Source organism: Brassica napus, chromosome A2 (genome assembly GCF_020379485.1).
Source record: "Brassica napus cultivar Da-Ae chromosome A2, Da-Ae, whole genome shotgun sequence".
In the NCBI taxonomy this organism is placed as follows: Eukaryota; Viridiplantae; Streptophyta; class Magnoliopsida; order Brassicales; family Brassicaceae; genus Brassica; species Brassica napus.
Genome location: NC_063435.1, coordinates 24,013,168 through 24,027,487, shown reverse-complemented (window position 1 = coordinate 24,027,487; position 14,320 = coordinate 24,013,168). Strand labels below are relative to the sequence as shown.

The window sequence follows — 14,320 nt, the reverse complement described above, 5'->3', positions numbered from 1 at the left end:
TTTCAGAGAATTGTAATTTTGTTTAAATTACAATTTATTAAAAAGACTATTATGTAAAGAAAAATGTGATTCTATTTTTATAAAAAAACTGTATTTTCCAAATTATTTATTTTAGTTATAAATATTAAAGTTTGAAAGTTAAAAGATCATTTTGAAAATAAAAAATATGTTTTTATACTAAAAATACAATTTAAGACTATATTTAGAAGAAAATAGCATGTTTCTATTTTAAATGAAAAATAGACATTGGCTATACCATATTTTTCATTCTATTATAGCATTTAGAATCTATACTATATTAAAAGGGATATATGAGGAGTAGAGAGGCTGTCCACGTAGGACAATTAAATCAGCCAATTACGAAGCTTTAAATCGCCAGGTCATATTCGCATGTGTCTCTCCTAATCCCTAATTTAGTCTGAAACGCAGAGAGTTCGTCCGATTCCATGAGACGAATCATCATCGATCTCATCTCGCTGCTGCTGAATCCGTATGTGACGATGCGTTCGATCTGTTCTCTGTAGCCAGCGTACCAACCGTATTTGAAGTTTGGATCTCCGCCGTTCTTCCTCGCCATGGCCTCCGTGAAGATGCGAAAGGCTAGAGACTTGGCTCTCATGGTGATCGCATTCGGAGATTTCTTATGTATAGTGATGATCGTGGTGGCGTTAGCGAGAGTGGCGCTTAAGCCGGAGAGGAAACACGTGGTGATGATGTCGTGCTCTTGGTTCCCTTCGCGGAGAAGAATCGTTGGGTCGGTCGAGGAGGAGGCATCATCGGAGAGGGGATCGAGAATTTCGCCGTTATCGAGTTCGATCTCAACCTGCCCAGCCATCACCAAGTGAAAAGAAAGTGCAAGAAAATGAGAGAGAGAAGTTTTTCTTGGGAAAATATTTTGTTTCTCTAAACAGCTATGTTTTTTGTGTCTTTGTTGCAGAGATTGGAGAAGAAGTAACCGGTGACATGTCTACAATTTTCTCAGGTCACAGGACGTTGTGTTGTCTAACGGAACTACTCATCGGTTCACCAATTCTGATGGTCCTAAGGTCACTCTCTTTCTTCACTAGCAGAATACTTTTGGGTATGCTGTAGATTTTTTTATTGTTTTGAATTGGTGATCAAGATGATGAAATTGTTGTCATTTTGGCTTAGCAGTGGGAGGCAACATGTATCACCGAGGTAAGATATGTGTTTTCGAAAACAACATGTGTAGATGATTTCATGTAACACTTTTATTTTCTTCCTCCATTATCATCTGGGCTTATTGATTTGCAGAATCAACTGAGAAGATCATTTTGGTTAAATCATTTTGGTTAGATTTCAGCCTCATCTCAGCGACTGTTATAAACCAACCCTTTTCACAACTGAACCACCCCTCTTCTCAACCAAAACTGGCTCCACGACCTACAGATCTACAATGGCTTCTCCCAATCCACTTAACTCTCCACCGCCACGTTATGGTCTGAGGCTTACTCTGCCTCTGTAAATTTGAAAGAAAAATGAAGAATGTGAGCACTTGGTTAGCCTGGTGAAACCTAATATGGTAAGGTTAAAGGTGCTTCATACAATAACCAGAAGGTGCTTCATACAATAACCATATTGTACTTAGCTTTTCTGTTCTGTTCAAATTTTAATTAGGAAAATTTTGCGATTTAAAAATCCTTTTATGTGCAGGGTATAAGATGTTTTATTGGAAGAGGACATGAGAGAATCGCTGAAGACAATTAAAATAGGAATTCCAGATTCACCTTCATTCCTATAGGTACGTGTGCTTCTGTTTTCAGCTGTCTAAAACGTTAAAAAAAAATAGGTTTCAATTTTTGGATAGATCTAAAAATGGCTGAGAAATCCAACGAAGTATTGTGATAGGGCATTGATCATTATGCATTTCTGGTGAATCATGGTGTATCTATAAGTGTTCCTTATAGATAGCTGCTATCAAGTTCCTTATAGATAGCTGCTTCGAATGTGTGTTTTTGATAAAACTTTGAATGAGTACAATTTGTATACGTTTTATCTTTCTTTCTTTTGTGTCAGTAACAGATATCAATGTTGTTTGATTAGATTTGAAGAACAGTGACCTTCTCCTCTTCCATTAATGAAGTTTCTTTCTTTCTTTCTTCACTATTTGAAAAATATCCATTTTTAGTTACTTTTCAGAACTTTCAACGATCTACACTGTTCTTTGCAAGCGAGGTTCTTCACGGGTTGTAATGTAAAAAAGAAAAAAGAAAAAGATCATCCGAAAAATCTGCTTTTTTGTTTCTCTTTCTCGTCTATATTAAAAGGGATATATGAGGAGTAGAGAGGCTGTCCACGTAGGACAATTAAATCAGCCAATTACGAAGCTTTAAATCGCCAGGTCATATTCGCATGTGTCTCTCCTAATCCCTAATTTAGTCTGAAACGCAGAGAGTTCGTCCGATTCCATGAGACGAATCATCATCGATCTCATCTCGCTGCTGCTGAATCCGTATGTGACGATGCGTTCGATCTGTTCTCTGTAGCCAGCGTACCAACCGTATTTGAAGTTTGGATCTCCGCCGTTCTTCCTCGCCATGGCCTCCGTGAAGATGCGAAAGGCTAGAGACTTGGCTCTCATGGTGATCGCATTCGGAGATTTCTTATGTATAGTGATGATCGTGGTGGCGTTAGCGAGAGTGGCGCTTAAGCCGGAGAGGAAACACGTGGTGATGATGTCGTGCTCTTGGTTCCCTTCGCGGAGAAGAATCGTTGGGTCGGTCGAGGAGGAGGCATCATCGGAGAGGGGATCGAGAATTTCGCCGTTATCGAGTTCGATCTCAACCTGCCCAGCCATCACCAAGTGAAAAGAAAGTGCAAGAAAATGAGAGAGAGAAGTTTTTCTTGGGAAAATATTTTGTTTCTCTAAACAGCTATGTTTTTTGTGTCTTTGTTGCAGAGATTGGAGAAGAAGTAACCGGTGACATGTCTACAATTTTCTCAGGTCACAGGACGTTGTGTTGTCTAACGGAACTACTCATCGGTTCACCAATTCTGATGGTCCTAAGGTCACTCTCTTTCTTCACTAGCAGAATACTTTTGGGTATGCTGTAGATTTTTTTATTGTTTTGAATTGGTGATCAAGATGATGAAATTGTTGTCATTTTGGCTTAGCAGTGGGAGGCAACATGTATCACCGAGGTAAGATATGTGTTTTCGAAAACAACATGTGTAGATGATTTCATGTAACACTTTTATTTTCTTCCTCCATTATCATCTGGGCTTATTGATTTGCAGAATCAACTGAGAAGATCATTTTGGTTAAATCATTTTGGTTAGATTTCAGCCTCATCTCAGCGACTGTTATAAACCAACCCTTTTCACAACTGAACCACCCCTCTTCTCAACCAAAACTGGCTCCACGACCTACAGATCTACAATGGCTTCTCCCAATCCACTTAACTCTCCACCGCCACGTTATGGTCTGAGGCTTACTCTGCCTCTGTAAATTTGAAAGAAAAATGAAGAATGTGAGCACTTGGTTAGCCTGGTGAAACCTAATATGGTAAGGTTAAAGGTGCTTCATACAATAACCAGAAGGTGCTTCATACAATAACCATATTGTACTTAGCTTTTCTGTTCTGTTCAAATTTTAATTAGGAAAATTTTGCGATTTAAAAATCCTTTTATGTGCAGGGTATAAGATGTTTTATTGGAAGAGGACATGAGAGAATCGCTGAAGACAATTAAAATAGGAATTCCAGATTCACCTTCATTCCTATAGGTACGTGTGCTTCTGTTTTCAGCTGTCTAAAACGTTAAAAAAAAATAGGTTTCAATTTTTGGATAGATCTAAAAATGGCTGAGAAATCCAACGAAGTATTGTGATAGGGCATTGATCATTATGCATTTCTGGTGAATCATGGTGTATCTATAAGTGTTCCTTATAGATAGCTGCTATCAAGTTCCTTATAGATAGCTGCTTCGAATGTGTGTTTTTGATAAAACTTTGAATGAGTACAATTTGTATACGTTTTATCTTTCTTTCTTTTGTGTCAGTAACAGATATCAATGTTGTTTGATTAGATTTGAAGAACAGTGACCTTCTCCTCTTCCATTAATGAAGTTTCTTTCTTTCTTTCTTCACTATTTGAAAAATATCCATTTTTAGTTACTTTTCAGAACTTTCAACGATCTACACTGTTCTTTGCAAGCGAGGTTCTTCACGGGTTGTAATGTAAAAAAGAAAAAAGAAAAAGATCATCCTAAAAATCTGCTTTTTTGTTTCTCTTTAACACGAAGAGAACCTGATTCTTCGAAACACGAGAAACCAACTTTTCTTTCTCGTCTTTTTTACCTTTCTCTCTTTTTTAATTTTTTTTCCTAACCAAAGTGTGTGACTTTTTTTCTTTTTGTTTGGGCAGAGATTTTGAAGTGAAGTGAGAGGTCTCATTTTTTTCTCTTCTCTTGAGTGGTGAAGACGAGAGTAAATCTTTAAGAAAATAGAAATGGGTCGTCGAGATATGAGACGTGGAGGAGGAGCCAATCGATCTTCCAAGAAAAAATCATCTGGTAAAATTCCAAACAAACTTTTTTCATTTCACAATTCTCACAAACCAACAAATAAATAAATATAAAAAATTCCCAAAGTTGTCTCCTTTGCTTTTGTCGTTTTATATTAGACTCAATCGTCGTTTCGTTTGCTCTGTGGATTATTAGGATCTGTGGTTTCCGCAAAACACAAGAAAGGAACGTTGAAGAAACTGAGTTTAGCTGATGATGATGAGAGAATGAATCGTAAGAAGCAAGAGATGATGATGTGCTACGACTTCCCTTCTTCAGATTTAGAAAACGAACATGTCTCTCTAAAGAAGAAGAAGATGAAATCTTCTAAGCTTCTAAAAAAGGTAACTTTCTTCCTCATTAAGGAACACTAAACCTTCTTACACATTCACTCTCTATCTATATCTATTCAGGTTTGAAGTAGAGTAATGGTGTTGTGCATCCTCATGCCTCTGTTCCAAGGAAGCTTCGTTCAGGTCCCTTCTTCATTTTTTTATAAAAAAAATAAATAAAAAAGGAATGTTTTTTTTTTTACCATATGGTGGAGAGATCTGTGCAAGTGTTCCTTATAGATAGCTGCTATCACATCTCCACTTCTTTCATAATAGATAGCTGCTATCAAGTTTGTACTTCCATTCAGATCAAAATCTGGAACGACTCTCTCTCAGAAGGACAAATATGACATGGTCTTTGTTGTTAGGTGATAGCAGATTTATTTTAATTGTATAATTATTCCTGTGTTCATAATTGATTATGCACAAAAAATTTAATCACACTTTTGCACTTGGTATTTCTAACTTTCTGGTGATAATACTTAAGGTTTTGGACCTTATTTGAAAGGATTATGTGCAGTGTGGATTGTGTATAGTTTCTGAGCATTTAATCTGTGCAGTTTGGGAATGGTACACATTGGTTTGGAGCAAACGCATGGCTCATCAATCCTTCTACCGCACAGTCAGCAGCAGCGTTTCCGCATCTCCCTGTCGAGGATGAGATACGGGGAAGGAATGGTGGTGGTCAAAGAAGTGATGGAAGCTATGATTTGGTTCCATGAGCCAACGAATTTGTCACTATCGCATCTATGCACTGCAAGTTCCTTATGTGAGAAGACTAGGAGGTGATGCAGCTCCTTATGTAAGAAGCATACCAATGTAAGTGTTATTGATTGAGCTCCTGTTTTCGTATCAACGTGGTTTTTATCATCTAATTATATCAGACTACGTGGCAGCCAAAACCAACATGGAGACGTTGTGAGAGGTGGTTACTTAAGGCAGAGGCCAAGCTGGTGGTGGCAAAGGGAATTAAGGTGGCCCATCTAGAGATTGTCGTGCCTAAAAGTGGGATTAAAAGTGGAATAAAAAGCACTAACATAGTATTAGGAAGATCGTGTAGATAACAATAGCTGAAGGTTTTCTACAGTTGTGGGTCACACTCCTATCTCTCTAGGAGCAGCCGGAGCTAAAGTCTTTGTTGCTCAGACTTGTGCAGTGATCTTTTTCGTAATTTAGTGGCTACATGAAAGTTTTTAATTAATCATGTAAGCTAAAGCAAGTGTAGTTTGAAAGATGCAAGGAATTATTATTCACAATCCAGAAACTACAACAAAGTTAATAGTTCATCTGCTTTAAAACATATATACAAGCAAAACACAACTTTTAAATTCCTGACATAATTTCCATTTTACATAGTTATATTATAGGTCAACGGTTGTAAAGTTTTCACTATGCAAACCAATCATCATTTATGTTCAGAGAGCTGTTTTAAATCATAAGTAATTAGATATATAAAATTATCGTGATGACAAATATTATTCATTATATATAAAGAAGACACAAATAACTTTAAAATATAATATATTATATACATGGAAGATAATGCTCGCTTTATCATAGATAATACAGTTTTACTTTGTCACTATAATAAAAATCATAAAAGACTTATGAAGCAGGATAAGAGTCAAGTTTAATGCATGATCAAAATAATGCAAATACAATTTAGAGAATGATCTTTAAGAAACCTAACTAAAAACAACATTTTAAACTGGCTATGTATTCTAAACTTAGTTTTGGTATGTTGGAAAACTATAAAACACAATCTTATAATAATTTAGAAAAACCAAAATCAATTTACATGCAACTTTAAACAACCAAAATCAGCACTTATCAGCCTCCTTAATACATACTAGATTTTGATCCGCGCTTAAAAAGCGAGCATTTTTTAAAATTAAACAAACTATTTTAAATGAATTTCTATATAAAATAGTGTATAGGTCTAGGCACATTTTTATGGAACTGTGAACCGAAACATATCAAACTGAAATACACTAGACCAAAATTGAAATGAAATTTATAAATAAAACCGATCATATTCTATATATCTGGAGCAAAAAAAAACTGAAAACGAACCGAAAACCAAATAGGTACATGCATTTTTAAATACAACTTATATACACTAAAACTAATAACTATATTTAGTTTCTAAATAATCAAATACCCTAAAACTACTATTTATAAACCAAATTACCTGAATTATTTGAATAAACCGAATTATCCGATATTTAAAATGAAAACCTCAATTATTCGATATTTAGGTTTTGGTATGGTAGTAAAGTTGGGAACCGGCTAATATCCCAAAAAAGTTTTAGTCCAATTTTGTTTTGCTTCGATTCTGATTTTTCAGGTAAAAAATATTTGGTTTGTTCATACATAGATTTTAAAAATACATGAATACCATACCAATAATTTAATCACGACCGGTAGCGTTTTGATTTTTTATGTTTTGTCAGTTATATAAGGTCAAAAATATGTGCATTGCATATTATTAATTTTTTTTACTGTTTCCTTACTTAATGAAGTGAATAATAATGCATTCAAAATATTAAGATGTGTAAAAGCCTAAAAGGCTATGTTAGATGCAACGATATCGGTGATTTAACGATAGGCAGTTGAGCTGTTCTCTTTTACTAATACTGAGAACTTTGATTAATTAAGATAAGTATAAAATAAGACACTAAGTTTCTATTGAATAAGTCCAACAATCTTTTCTGAAGTAGATTTTTTTTGGGAATCATTCTCTTTTAGTAGTGTAGATGTTAGATTTTAAAGTGCGTAAAATTTAAAATCCAATTATCCGCGTGTAGCGCGGAAAACGACCTAGTTGAATATAAAAATAGATAACAAAGGTTCTTATCTTACACATTATATATTAATGTTTTATTTGTTAACATGTTTGAGTGTGTATTCAGTTATTATGGGAGATGCTTCAGAATATAATTATACAATTCAATCATTTTATTTACTATGATTGATGTAATATGTGAACTTGGGTTAGGTTGAACATTTTTTTTGCTTTTGATTTATTTTGAGATTTTGTAGATTTTGGTAATTTCAATAATTTGGTTTAATAACATCACTTTGTATTAGCAGTTATATATATTTCCTTTAATTATATAATTGAATATCAATTAATATAATAAAAATTGTTTAAAGATAATAACCTATTTTAAAATATAAGATATTGATATTGTTATCGAAAAATAATTTTTTAAATTAATAAAATTTAAAAATTAAAAATTAATTAAAAGATTCATAAAAATATTATAAATTTAATGTTTGACTTCAAAATTTTGATCATTAAATTTAATAGTATATTTATTAATAAATATCTATAAAAATAATTATGCCCGCATGTGCGGGCAAAACACCTAGTATACTATTATTTGAAAAGTGAAATTTTCTTATGTGTCATATTTTTCATAATTTTAGGCAATTTTGCTTATTTGTCATATTTTAAATAATTTTAACTGATGAGTCATAAATTAAAATTTACACGATTATTTTGCTTATTTTTATTTTTCATGCTCTTCGTAATTTTAGATAATTTTAATTATTTATCATGTTTTTAATGATTTATTTGATGAGACATCAATTTAAATATATACTATTTTTTACATTTTATTAAATAAGTAAAAAATAAATAATCTTAAAATAATGTCTTTAAAGAATATATGGCTTAATGTATTAATATGTATTTGCTTGTTTTAAATAGCTAATTTATAGTTGGTTATAATGAAATAATATAGATAACAAAGGTTCTTATCTTACACATTATATATTAATGTTTTATTTGTTAACATGTTTGAGTGTGTATTCAGTTATTATGGGAGATGCTTCAGAATATAATTATACAATTCAATCATTTTATTTACTATGATTGATGTAATATGTGAACTTGGGTTAGGTTGAAAATTTGTTTTGCTTTTGATTTATTTTGAGATTTTGTAGATTTTGGTAATTTCAATAATTTGGTTTAATAACATCACTTTGTATTAGCAGTTATATATATTTCCTTTAATTATATAATTGAATATCAATTAATATAATAAAAATTGTTTAAAGATAATAACCTATTTTAAAATATAAGATATTGATATTGTTATCGAAAAATAATTTTTTAAATTAATAAAATTTAAAAATTAAAAATTAATTAAAAGATTCATAAAAATATTATAAATTTAATGTTTGACTTCACAATTTTGATCATTAAATTTAATAGTATATTTATTAATAAATATCTATAAAAATAATTATGCCCGCATGTGCGGGCAAAACACCTAGTATACTATTATTTGAAAAGTGAAATTTTCTTATGTGTCATATTTTTCATAATTTTACGCAATTTTGCTTATTTGTCATATTTTAAATAATTTTAACTGATGAGTCATAAATTAAAATTTACACGATTATTTTGCTTATTTTTATTTTTATGCTCTTCGTAATTTTAGATAATTTTAATTATTTATCATGTTTTTAATGATTTAACTGATGAGACATCAATTTAAATATATACTATTTTTTACATTTTATTAAATAAGTAAAAAATAAATAATCTTAAAATAATGTCTTTAAAGAATATATGGCTTAATGTATTAATATGTATTTGCTTGTTTTAAATAGCTAATTTATAGTTGGTTATAATGAAATAATATTATATTTAATTACAGTTTTCATGATACTCATTTTTCATCAGAATAGAAATATGTAGCTACAAAAACAAACGAAATCATCTATATATATGTATTTTAAAGTTTCTTCAAATTATCTAAATTTAGAGATATATTTTGATTTGAACCCTAACTTTATTAAGTGATATATTATATTTAATACAAAGTAATCTTGGTTAAAATCCCAAACTAATTTATATTATATATCCAAGTAACATAACAGAATCTTTTCAAAATTAAATATTAGATATATATATCACAACTCAATATATGGTAGCCGACGACCACGAAAGATTAAACACACCGTTTTGAGAAAGGCGAAAAGACGACTAGTGACTAAGGGTTTTGAGATAGATACGGTGGATCCTCCGGACTTACCTAGCTCTCTGATGGGGGTTAGGGATGATCAGGATGCACGCAATACTAGTATGAACCAAGGTGAAGCAGTTGTAGTGAAGGATTTAGAGGAACAAAATGGATCTGAGAAAATAGTGAATCTGAGAAACATGGTAGATCTGAGAGGCAAGATGGATCTGCGATGGATCAAGGGGAAGTAGTTTTTGGGAGGATCCAACAAAACAAGGTCGATCTGAGATTAAAACAAACTCAGATCAAGTGAAGCACAAAGGACCATTGAAGGAATCATCATGGGTAGAAGTTGCAAAGGAGAAGAAGATGTTGAAGAAGTACGAGATTGATATCACTGAGAAGGAGGGTCAAAAGGTTGTAGAGATCCCAGATGCTGTTATATAGAATGCAAACCCTCTATGGGAGGATTGGGAAATTTCTTGATTTGGCTCCACACATTGCAAGGGTCCATTGTAAATAAGATTTGGTCTCAAGGGGAGAGTACCCAAAGGGCAGAAGTTTATGAAGTGGATTCTACAACAATGAAATTTAGAGTCTCTAATCCGATGATGAGAGCTAGGATTCTTAGAAGAGGAATGTGGAACATTAGAAACATTCCATTGGTTGTTACTAAATGAACACCAGATGAGCTAAAGGAGAAGCCGGAAGTCAAGTCCATTCCCTGGAAGTCAAGTCCATTCCATTATGGGTTCATCTCCAGAATGTGTCCATTCACATGTTCTTGTGGGAAGGCTTAAGTTTCATCAAAAGCTAGCGCAGTTGGATTCCCAGTGCGATTACATCCTGAAACTGCTTCTTGTTCTAACTTCAAAGTTGCCAAGATATTTGTGAATGCGAATTTGTCAAAAGAATTGCCCACGAAGATAAACTTCTCTAAGAATGGCAAATCGCCATTGGTTGAATTCATTTATCTGTGGCTTCCTCGAAGATGTCATACTTGTAAAAACTGGGGACATGTTGAGAAATCATGTGTAATGAATAAAAATTAAGTTGGAATGTCAGACTAGATACAAAAGAATATGGAGCTGAAAACATATGGGAAAGATAAGAAGATTGTAGAGGAGGTTAAGGGTTCAGAGTATGCATCTTCTAGTTCTATGGAGAATGTAGAAGATGAGAAGATAGTAGCTAAATGCGGAAATTGGAGAAGGACAGATAGTAGAAGGGTGGTCGGATGTTACTCCAGGCAAAACTAGCAGAAGTCCAACAAAGAGAACACTTGAATATGGTCATGTAAAACTTATGACGCTTTCAAGATTTTGGTGCTTGATGAAATTAATGATAATGGGGAATTGGTTAACCAAATTGAGAAGAAAGAGGAGATAATACAAAGGAAAAAGATAGAGATAAGTGGGGATAAGGAGGATACTAGAAGTGTGGCAGAACTAATAAAAAAAAATCTAGGTTAGTTCATTAAAACACATAATTTCAATTATTACTTATAAATCATAGAACTAATAAAAAAAATCTTAGAATGAGATTTATCTTTAAACTCTTAAGATACAGTAAGTAATGATTTTTTAGAAAAAGAATTACATGTAAAAAAAAGAAGAAATATTCAAAAAAAAATCCAGATTTATATAAACATGAAAAATCCATATTTGGAATGAATTCTTCATTGACTTAGGTAGGTAACCCGAACAGGACATAAAGCAAAGAAATCCAATTATTCAGTCTTTAAAAATCTTCATAGCATCTGTTTTGGGAGCCAACAATAAATTAGTGTTTCCTGTGTTGCAAAATTACTTTTGGTTTAGAAAATGTCTGGACGATTAATCCGACATTCCTAATTATGTTTTTGATAAAGTGATTTTTCTTGTTTTTTATTTTGGTTGTCAAGAATCAGATATTATACTAAGAGACTATTAATATGTAAAATCGTAATGAAAATTAAAGGAGCTTCTAGGAACACACGCTACAATTGATAATTAGTTGTGAAGGATACAAAATCTAGTTTCCAGATTTTGGAATGATGGAGGATAAAAGCATAGAAGATAAACTTTTTAAAATGTGAAATTACACAAGACAATAAAATTAAACCGAAAACAAAGATTGAGAATAACAAACGGAAATAGGGGAATAGGAAGGCTTGACGAGTAAGTGATAAGAGTTGGTAAGGAGATCAAGTATGAAGATGGCGCCACGGTAATCACGACCTTGGAGTAGCAACTTGTGCTTGTCAAGAATTGCAATAGGTTCCAGAGACCACTCGGGATCCCCAAGCCAAGAAAAAGTTTGGGTGAGATCAATGGAACACATTTTAGTCCATGTCTTGTTGGAATATTGGAAGGACCATATGTCTTGGGTAGGCCAGGCTTTCTTGGAAACGCAAAGGCGATTGTCGAGGATGCAGATGGTGACGGACCAAGGGTCAAGAACATGGGCAAAGGGAGCATCACAGATGACATGAAAAGTTTCAGTGTGAAGATCAAAAGACAAAACCTTGGGTTCTTGTTCACAATCGGTGAGCCAGTAAAGGGAGCCATCTAAATAAACGGGATCGGTGTGAGGATTAGTGGTGAAGGGAGAAGTAGGGTGAACGTACCTCCAGAGTTGAGTGGTAAAATCAAAAACTTCGCAAGTGGTGACGTTGTCTAGGCCAAAACTGGATGAGTTGGTTAGAAAAACAGGCTTGTAAGTGCCGGTGAGTTTGTCTTTACCGAAACCAAGCTTAGGAGTTGGGGTGCCTTTGTACAACCTGTGGAGTAAGAGGTTTTGAATGTTGGAGAGAGGGAAAGTTCGACGCCATCTAGTGGCGGGATTCATCACGACGCAGACACTCGGGTTGTAGATAGAGTAGAGGCATAATAGACCGTCGCAATTACTATGACAGACCGAAGTGCCCCCCCAGTTAGTAGGCACATGGACCGTATAAGCAGATGATGATCCAAACGCAAATCTTCGAGCATCTAAATCATTAACTCTTTTGACGAGACGACCATCATCATCATAAACATTAGTGGACACGAAAAGGATGTCTGGACCTCGTGACATATGGATCAACTGTTGTCTTTCCTGGAAACGTCGGGAATCGATTGCAGATTTCAGCTTCTTGGACACGGTCCTGAATCTCAGCAGTGATTTCACCGGAAGTCTCTCAAGTATCAGCTCTACAACATCCTCTGGGAGACGCAGCAATTCTTCGCGATGTCTTTTCAATGTTCTTCTTGTTTTGAACGGGAACATCTTTTGTGTATCTCTCGTCGTCTCGTCTGTCTCTAATAATTCGATTTGAGCATCAGATCTGATGATATAAATAGACACAGCAGCTAAGGAATCTGGAAAACAAAAAAGGAAAATTTCCTTTCCTCTTTTTTTTTCCTTTTCTTTGAATTTAAACTGAATCAAAACATCAAATCTATAAATAAACATATTACCTTAGGCAGCCTTTTTCTTATCCTCAGGCAGGAATCATCCATATCTCTCTTTTACTCGCTCACACAGATAGACGAAAGACTTCTCATCGGGACACCTCTTCACAACTCCTTTGTCTTCTTTTTATTTTCTTCTCGGCTTTGCCTGTGTTACTTGGGCTTTTTGGACTTGTCCACCAGTATTTATTTTCTTATAAAATATTATCATGTCAAAGGTGGGATGGGGGAGGGCGATACATCTACACTAATAAACTATACAAGAGTCAGTTAGCTTATTATATATTCTAAAACAAAAACATAAAAATTTCAGTGTTAGCAACGTTGTAAAAAAGGTACACATTTATAGTTTAAATTACTAATAATGCTTCGGTTATTAGGTTAGTTATAACTCACCTCAACTTAAGCTAATCAATCCATAGCTAATAATAATATATTCAATTATATAAATCTAATTCAAATATATTCGGATATCCAAAATATTTTGGTTCGGTCCATTTCTCTAGATATCAAAATTTTGAACCCGTTCGGATATTTCACCAATTTCGATTCGGATTTGGTTCTATTTTTTCGGATCGGATTCAGTTCATTTTTTTGGGTTTAGATTTTTTGTCCAGCCCTGCCACAGTGAAAGTTCACATTCATCACCAATTTTATCTTTTCTTATTAATAGTGCACCCATGGAATCATTTTCTATCGATATAAATTTATTTATGGGCAATTCTCATAAATATACATTTTTTAAGTTTTTATCATAAAATAGATCCCAATGAAGAAAATGACCATAATGTCTCATTTAATAGGTAAAAAGACCCTAGCACCCTAGATATATAAATACAACAAAATTATTTTTTTATAGTTTTAGATTATATGTTTTCAAATTCGAGCTTTTTCATAATAATTTTTTTGAAATGTTTTTTTTTTTAATTTTCTTTTTGTAATCCGACAATACTTTTTGAAATTATTTTTCAAAATTTTAATTTTATAAAATTTTAAAATTTAATCTCAAATTTCTACCCCTTAACTCTAAATTTTAAGGTTTGGATTATTTAAT

At 33.1% G+C, this 14,320-nt stretch overlaps 3 protein-coding genes and 1 long non-coding RNA gene across 7 annotated transcripts; 1 reads left to right on the top strand and 3 right to left on the bottom strand.

Moving 5' to 3' along the window:
• Window positions 1-367: 367 nt before the first annotated feature.
• On the bottom strand, window positions 368-835 carry LOC106396383 (probable inactive poly [ADP-ribose] polymerase SRO2). Its single transcript, XM_048753322.1, has one exon. The coding sequence runs from the start codon at window positions 833-835 to the stop codon at window positions 368-370; it is 468 nt and encodes a 155-aa protein (XP_048609279.1).
• Window positions 836-2,350: 1,515 nt separating this feature from the next.
• LOC125585019 (probable inactive poly [ADP-ribose] polymerase SRO2) lies at window positions 2,351-2,818 on the bottom strand. Its single transcript, XM_048753318.1, has one exon. The coding sequence runs from the start codon at window positions 2,816-2,818 to the stop codon at window positions 2,351-2,353; it is 468 nt and encodes a 155-aa protein (XP_048609275.1).
• A 231-nt stretch (window positions 2,819-3,049) lies between these two features.
• LOC106396398 lies at window positions 3,050-6,112 on the top strand. 2 transcript variants are annotated; one of them, XR_007317841.1, is made up of 8 exons: window positions 3,050-3,064; window positions 3,139-3,162; window positions 3,301-3,561; window positions 3,658-3,745; window positions 4,386-4,533; window positions 4,681-4,868; window positions 4,938-5,675; window positions 5,753-6,112. It is a non-coding gene; the product is annotated as an uncharacterized LOC106396398 (long non-coding RNA). The 2 variants fall into 2 exon arrangements; XR_007317840.1 differs by having other exon boundaries at window positions 3,136-3,162.
• A 5,654-nt stretch (window positions 6,113-11,766) lies between these two features.
• LOC106396374 (F-box protein At1g11270-like) lies at window positions 11,767-13,478 on the bottom strand. 3 transcript variants are annotated; one of them, XM_048744048.1, is made up of 2 exons: window positions 13,273-13,478; window positions 11,767-13,139 (listed from the first exon to the last, which is right to left on the bottom strand). In XM_048744048.1, exon 2 carries the CDS (start codon window positions 13,079-13,081, stop codon window positions 11,930-11,932), a length of 1,152 nt encoding a protein of 383 aa, XP_048600005.1. In that variant the 5' UTR covers window positions 13,082-13,139; window positions 13,273-13,478; the 3' UTR covers window positions 11,767-11,929. The 3 variants fall into 3 exon arrangements, with proteins under 3 accessions (XP_048600005.1, XP_048600014.1, XP_048600010.1); XM_048744057.1 differs by having other exon boundaries at window positions 11,767-13,113; window positions 13,273-13,435; XM_048744053.1 differs by having other exon boundaries at window positions 11,767-13,173; window positions 13,273-13,432.
• Between the last annotated feature and the right edge of the window lie 842 nt (window positions 13,479-14,320).

What these genes read in the sequence shown, in the direction of transcription:
- LOC106396374 (XM_048744048.1), bottom strand. Translation starts at nt 13,081, where the DNA reads ATGTTCCCGTTCAAAACAAGAAGAACATTGAAAAGACATCGCGAAGAA.
- LOC106396383 (XM_048753322.1), bottom strand. Translation starts at nt 835, where the DNA reads ATGGCTGGGCAGGTTGAGATCGAACTCGATAACGGCGAAATTCTCGAT.
- LOC125585019 (XM_048753318.1), bottom strand. Translation starts at nt 2,818, where the DNA reads ATGGCTGGGCAGGTTGAGATCGAACTCGATAACGGCGAAATTCTCGAT.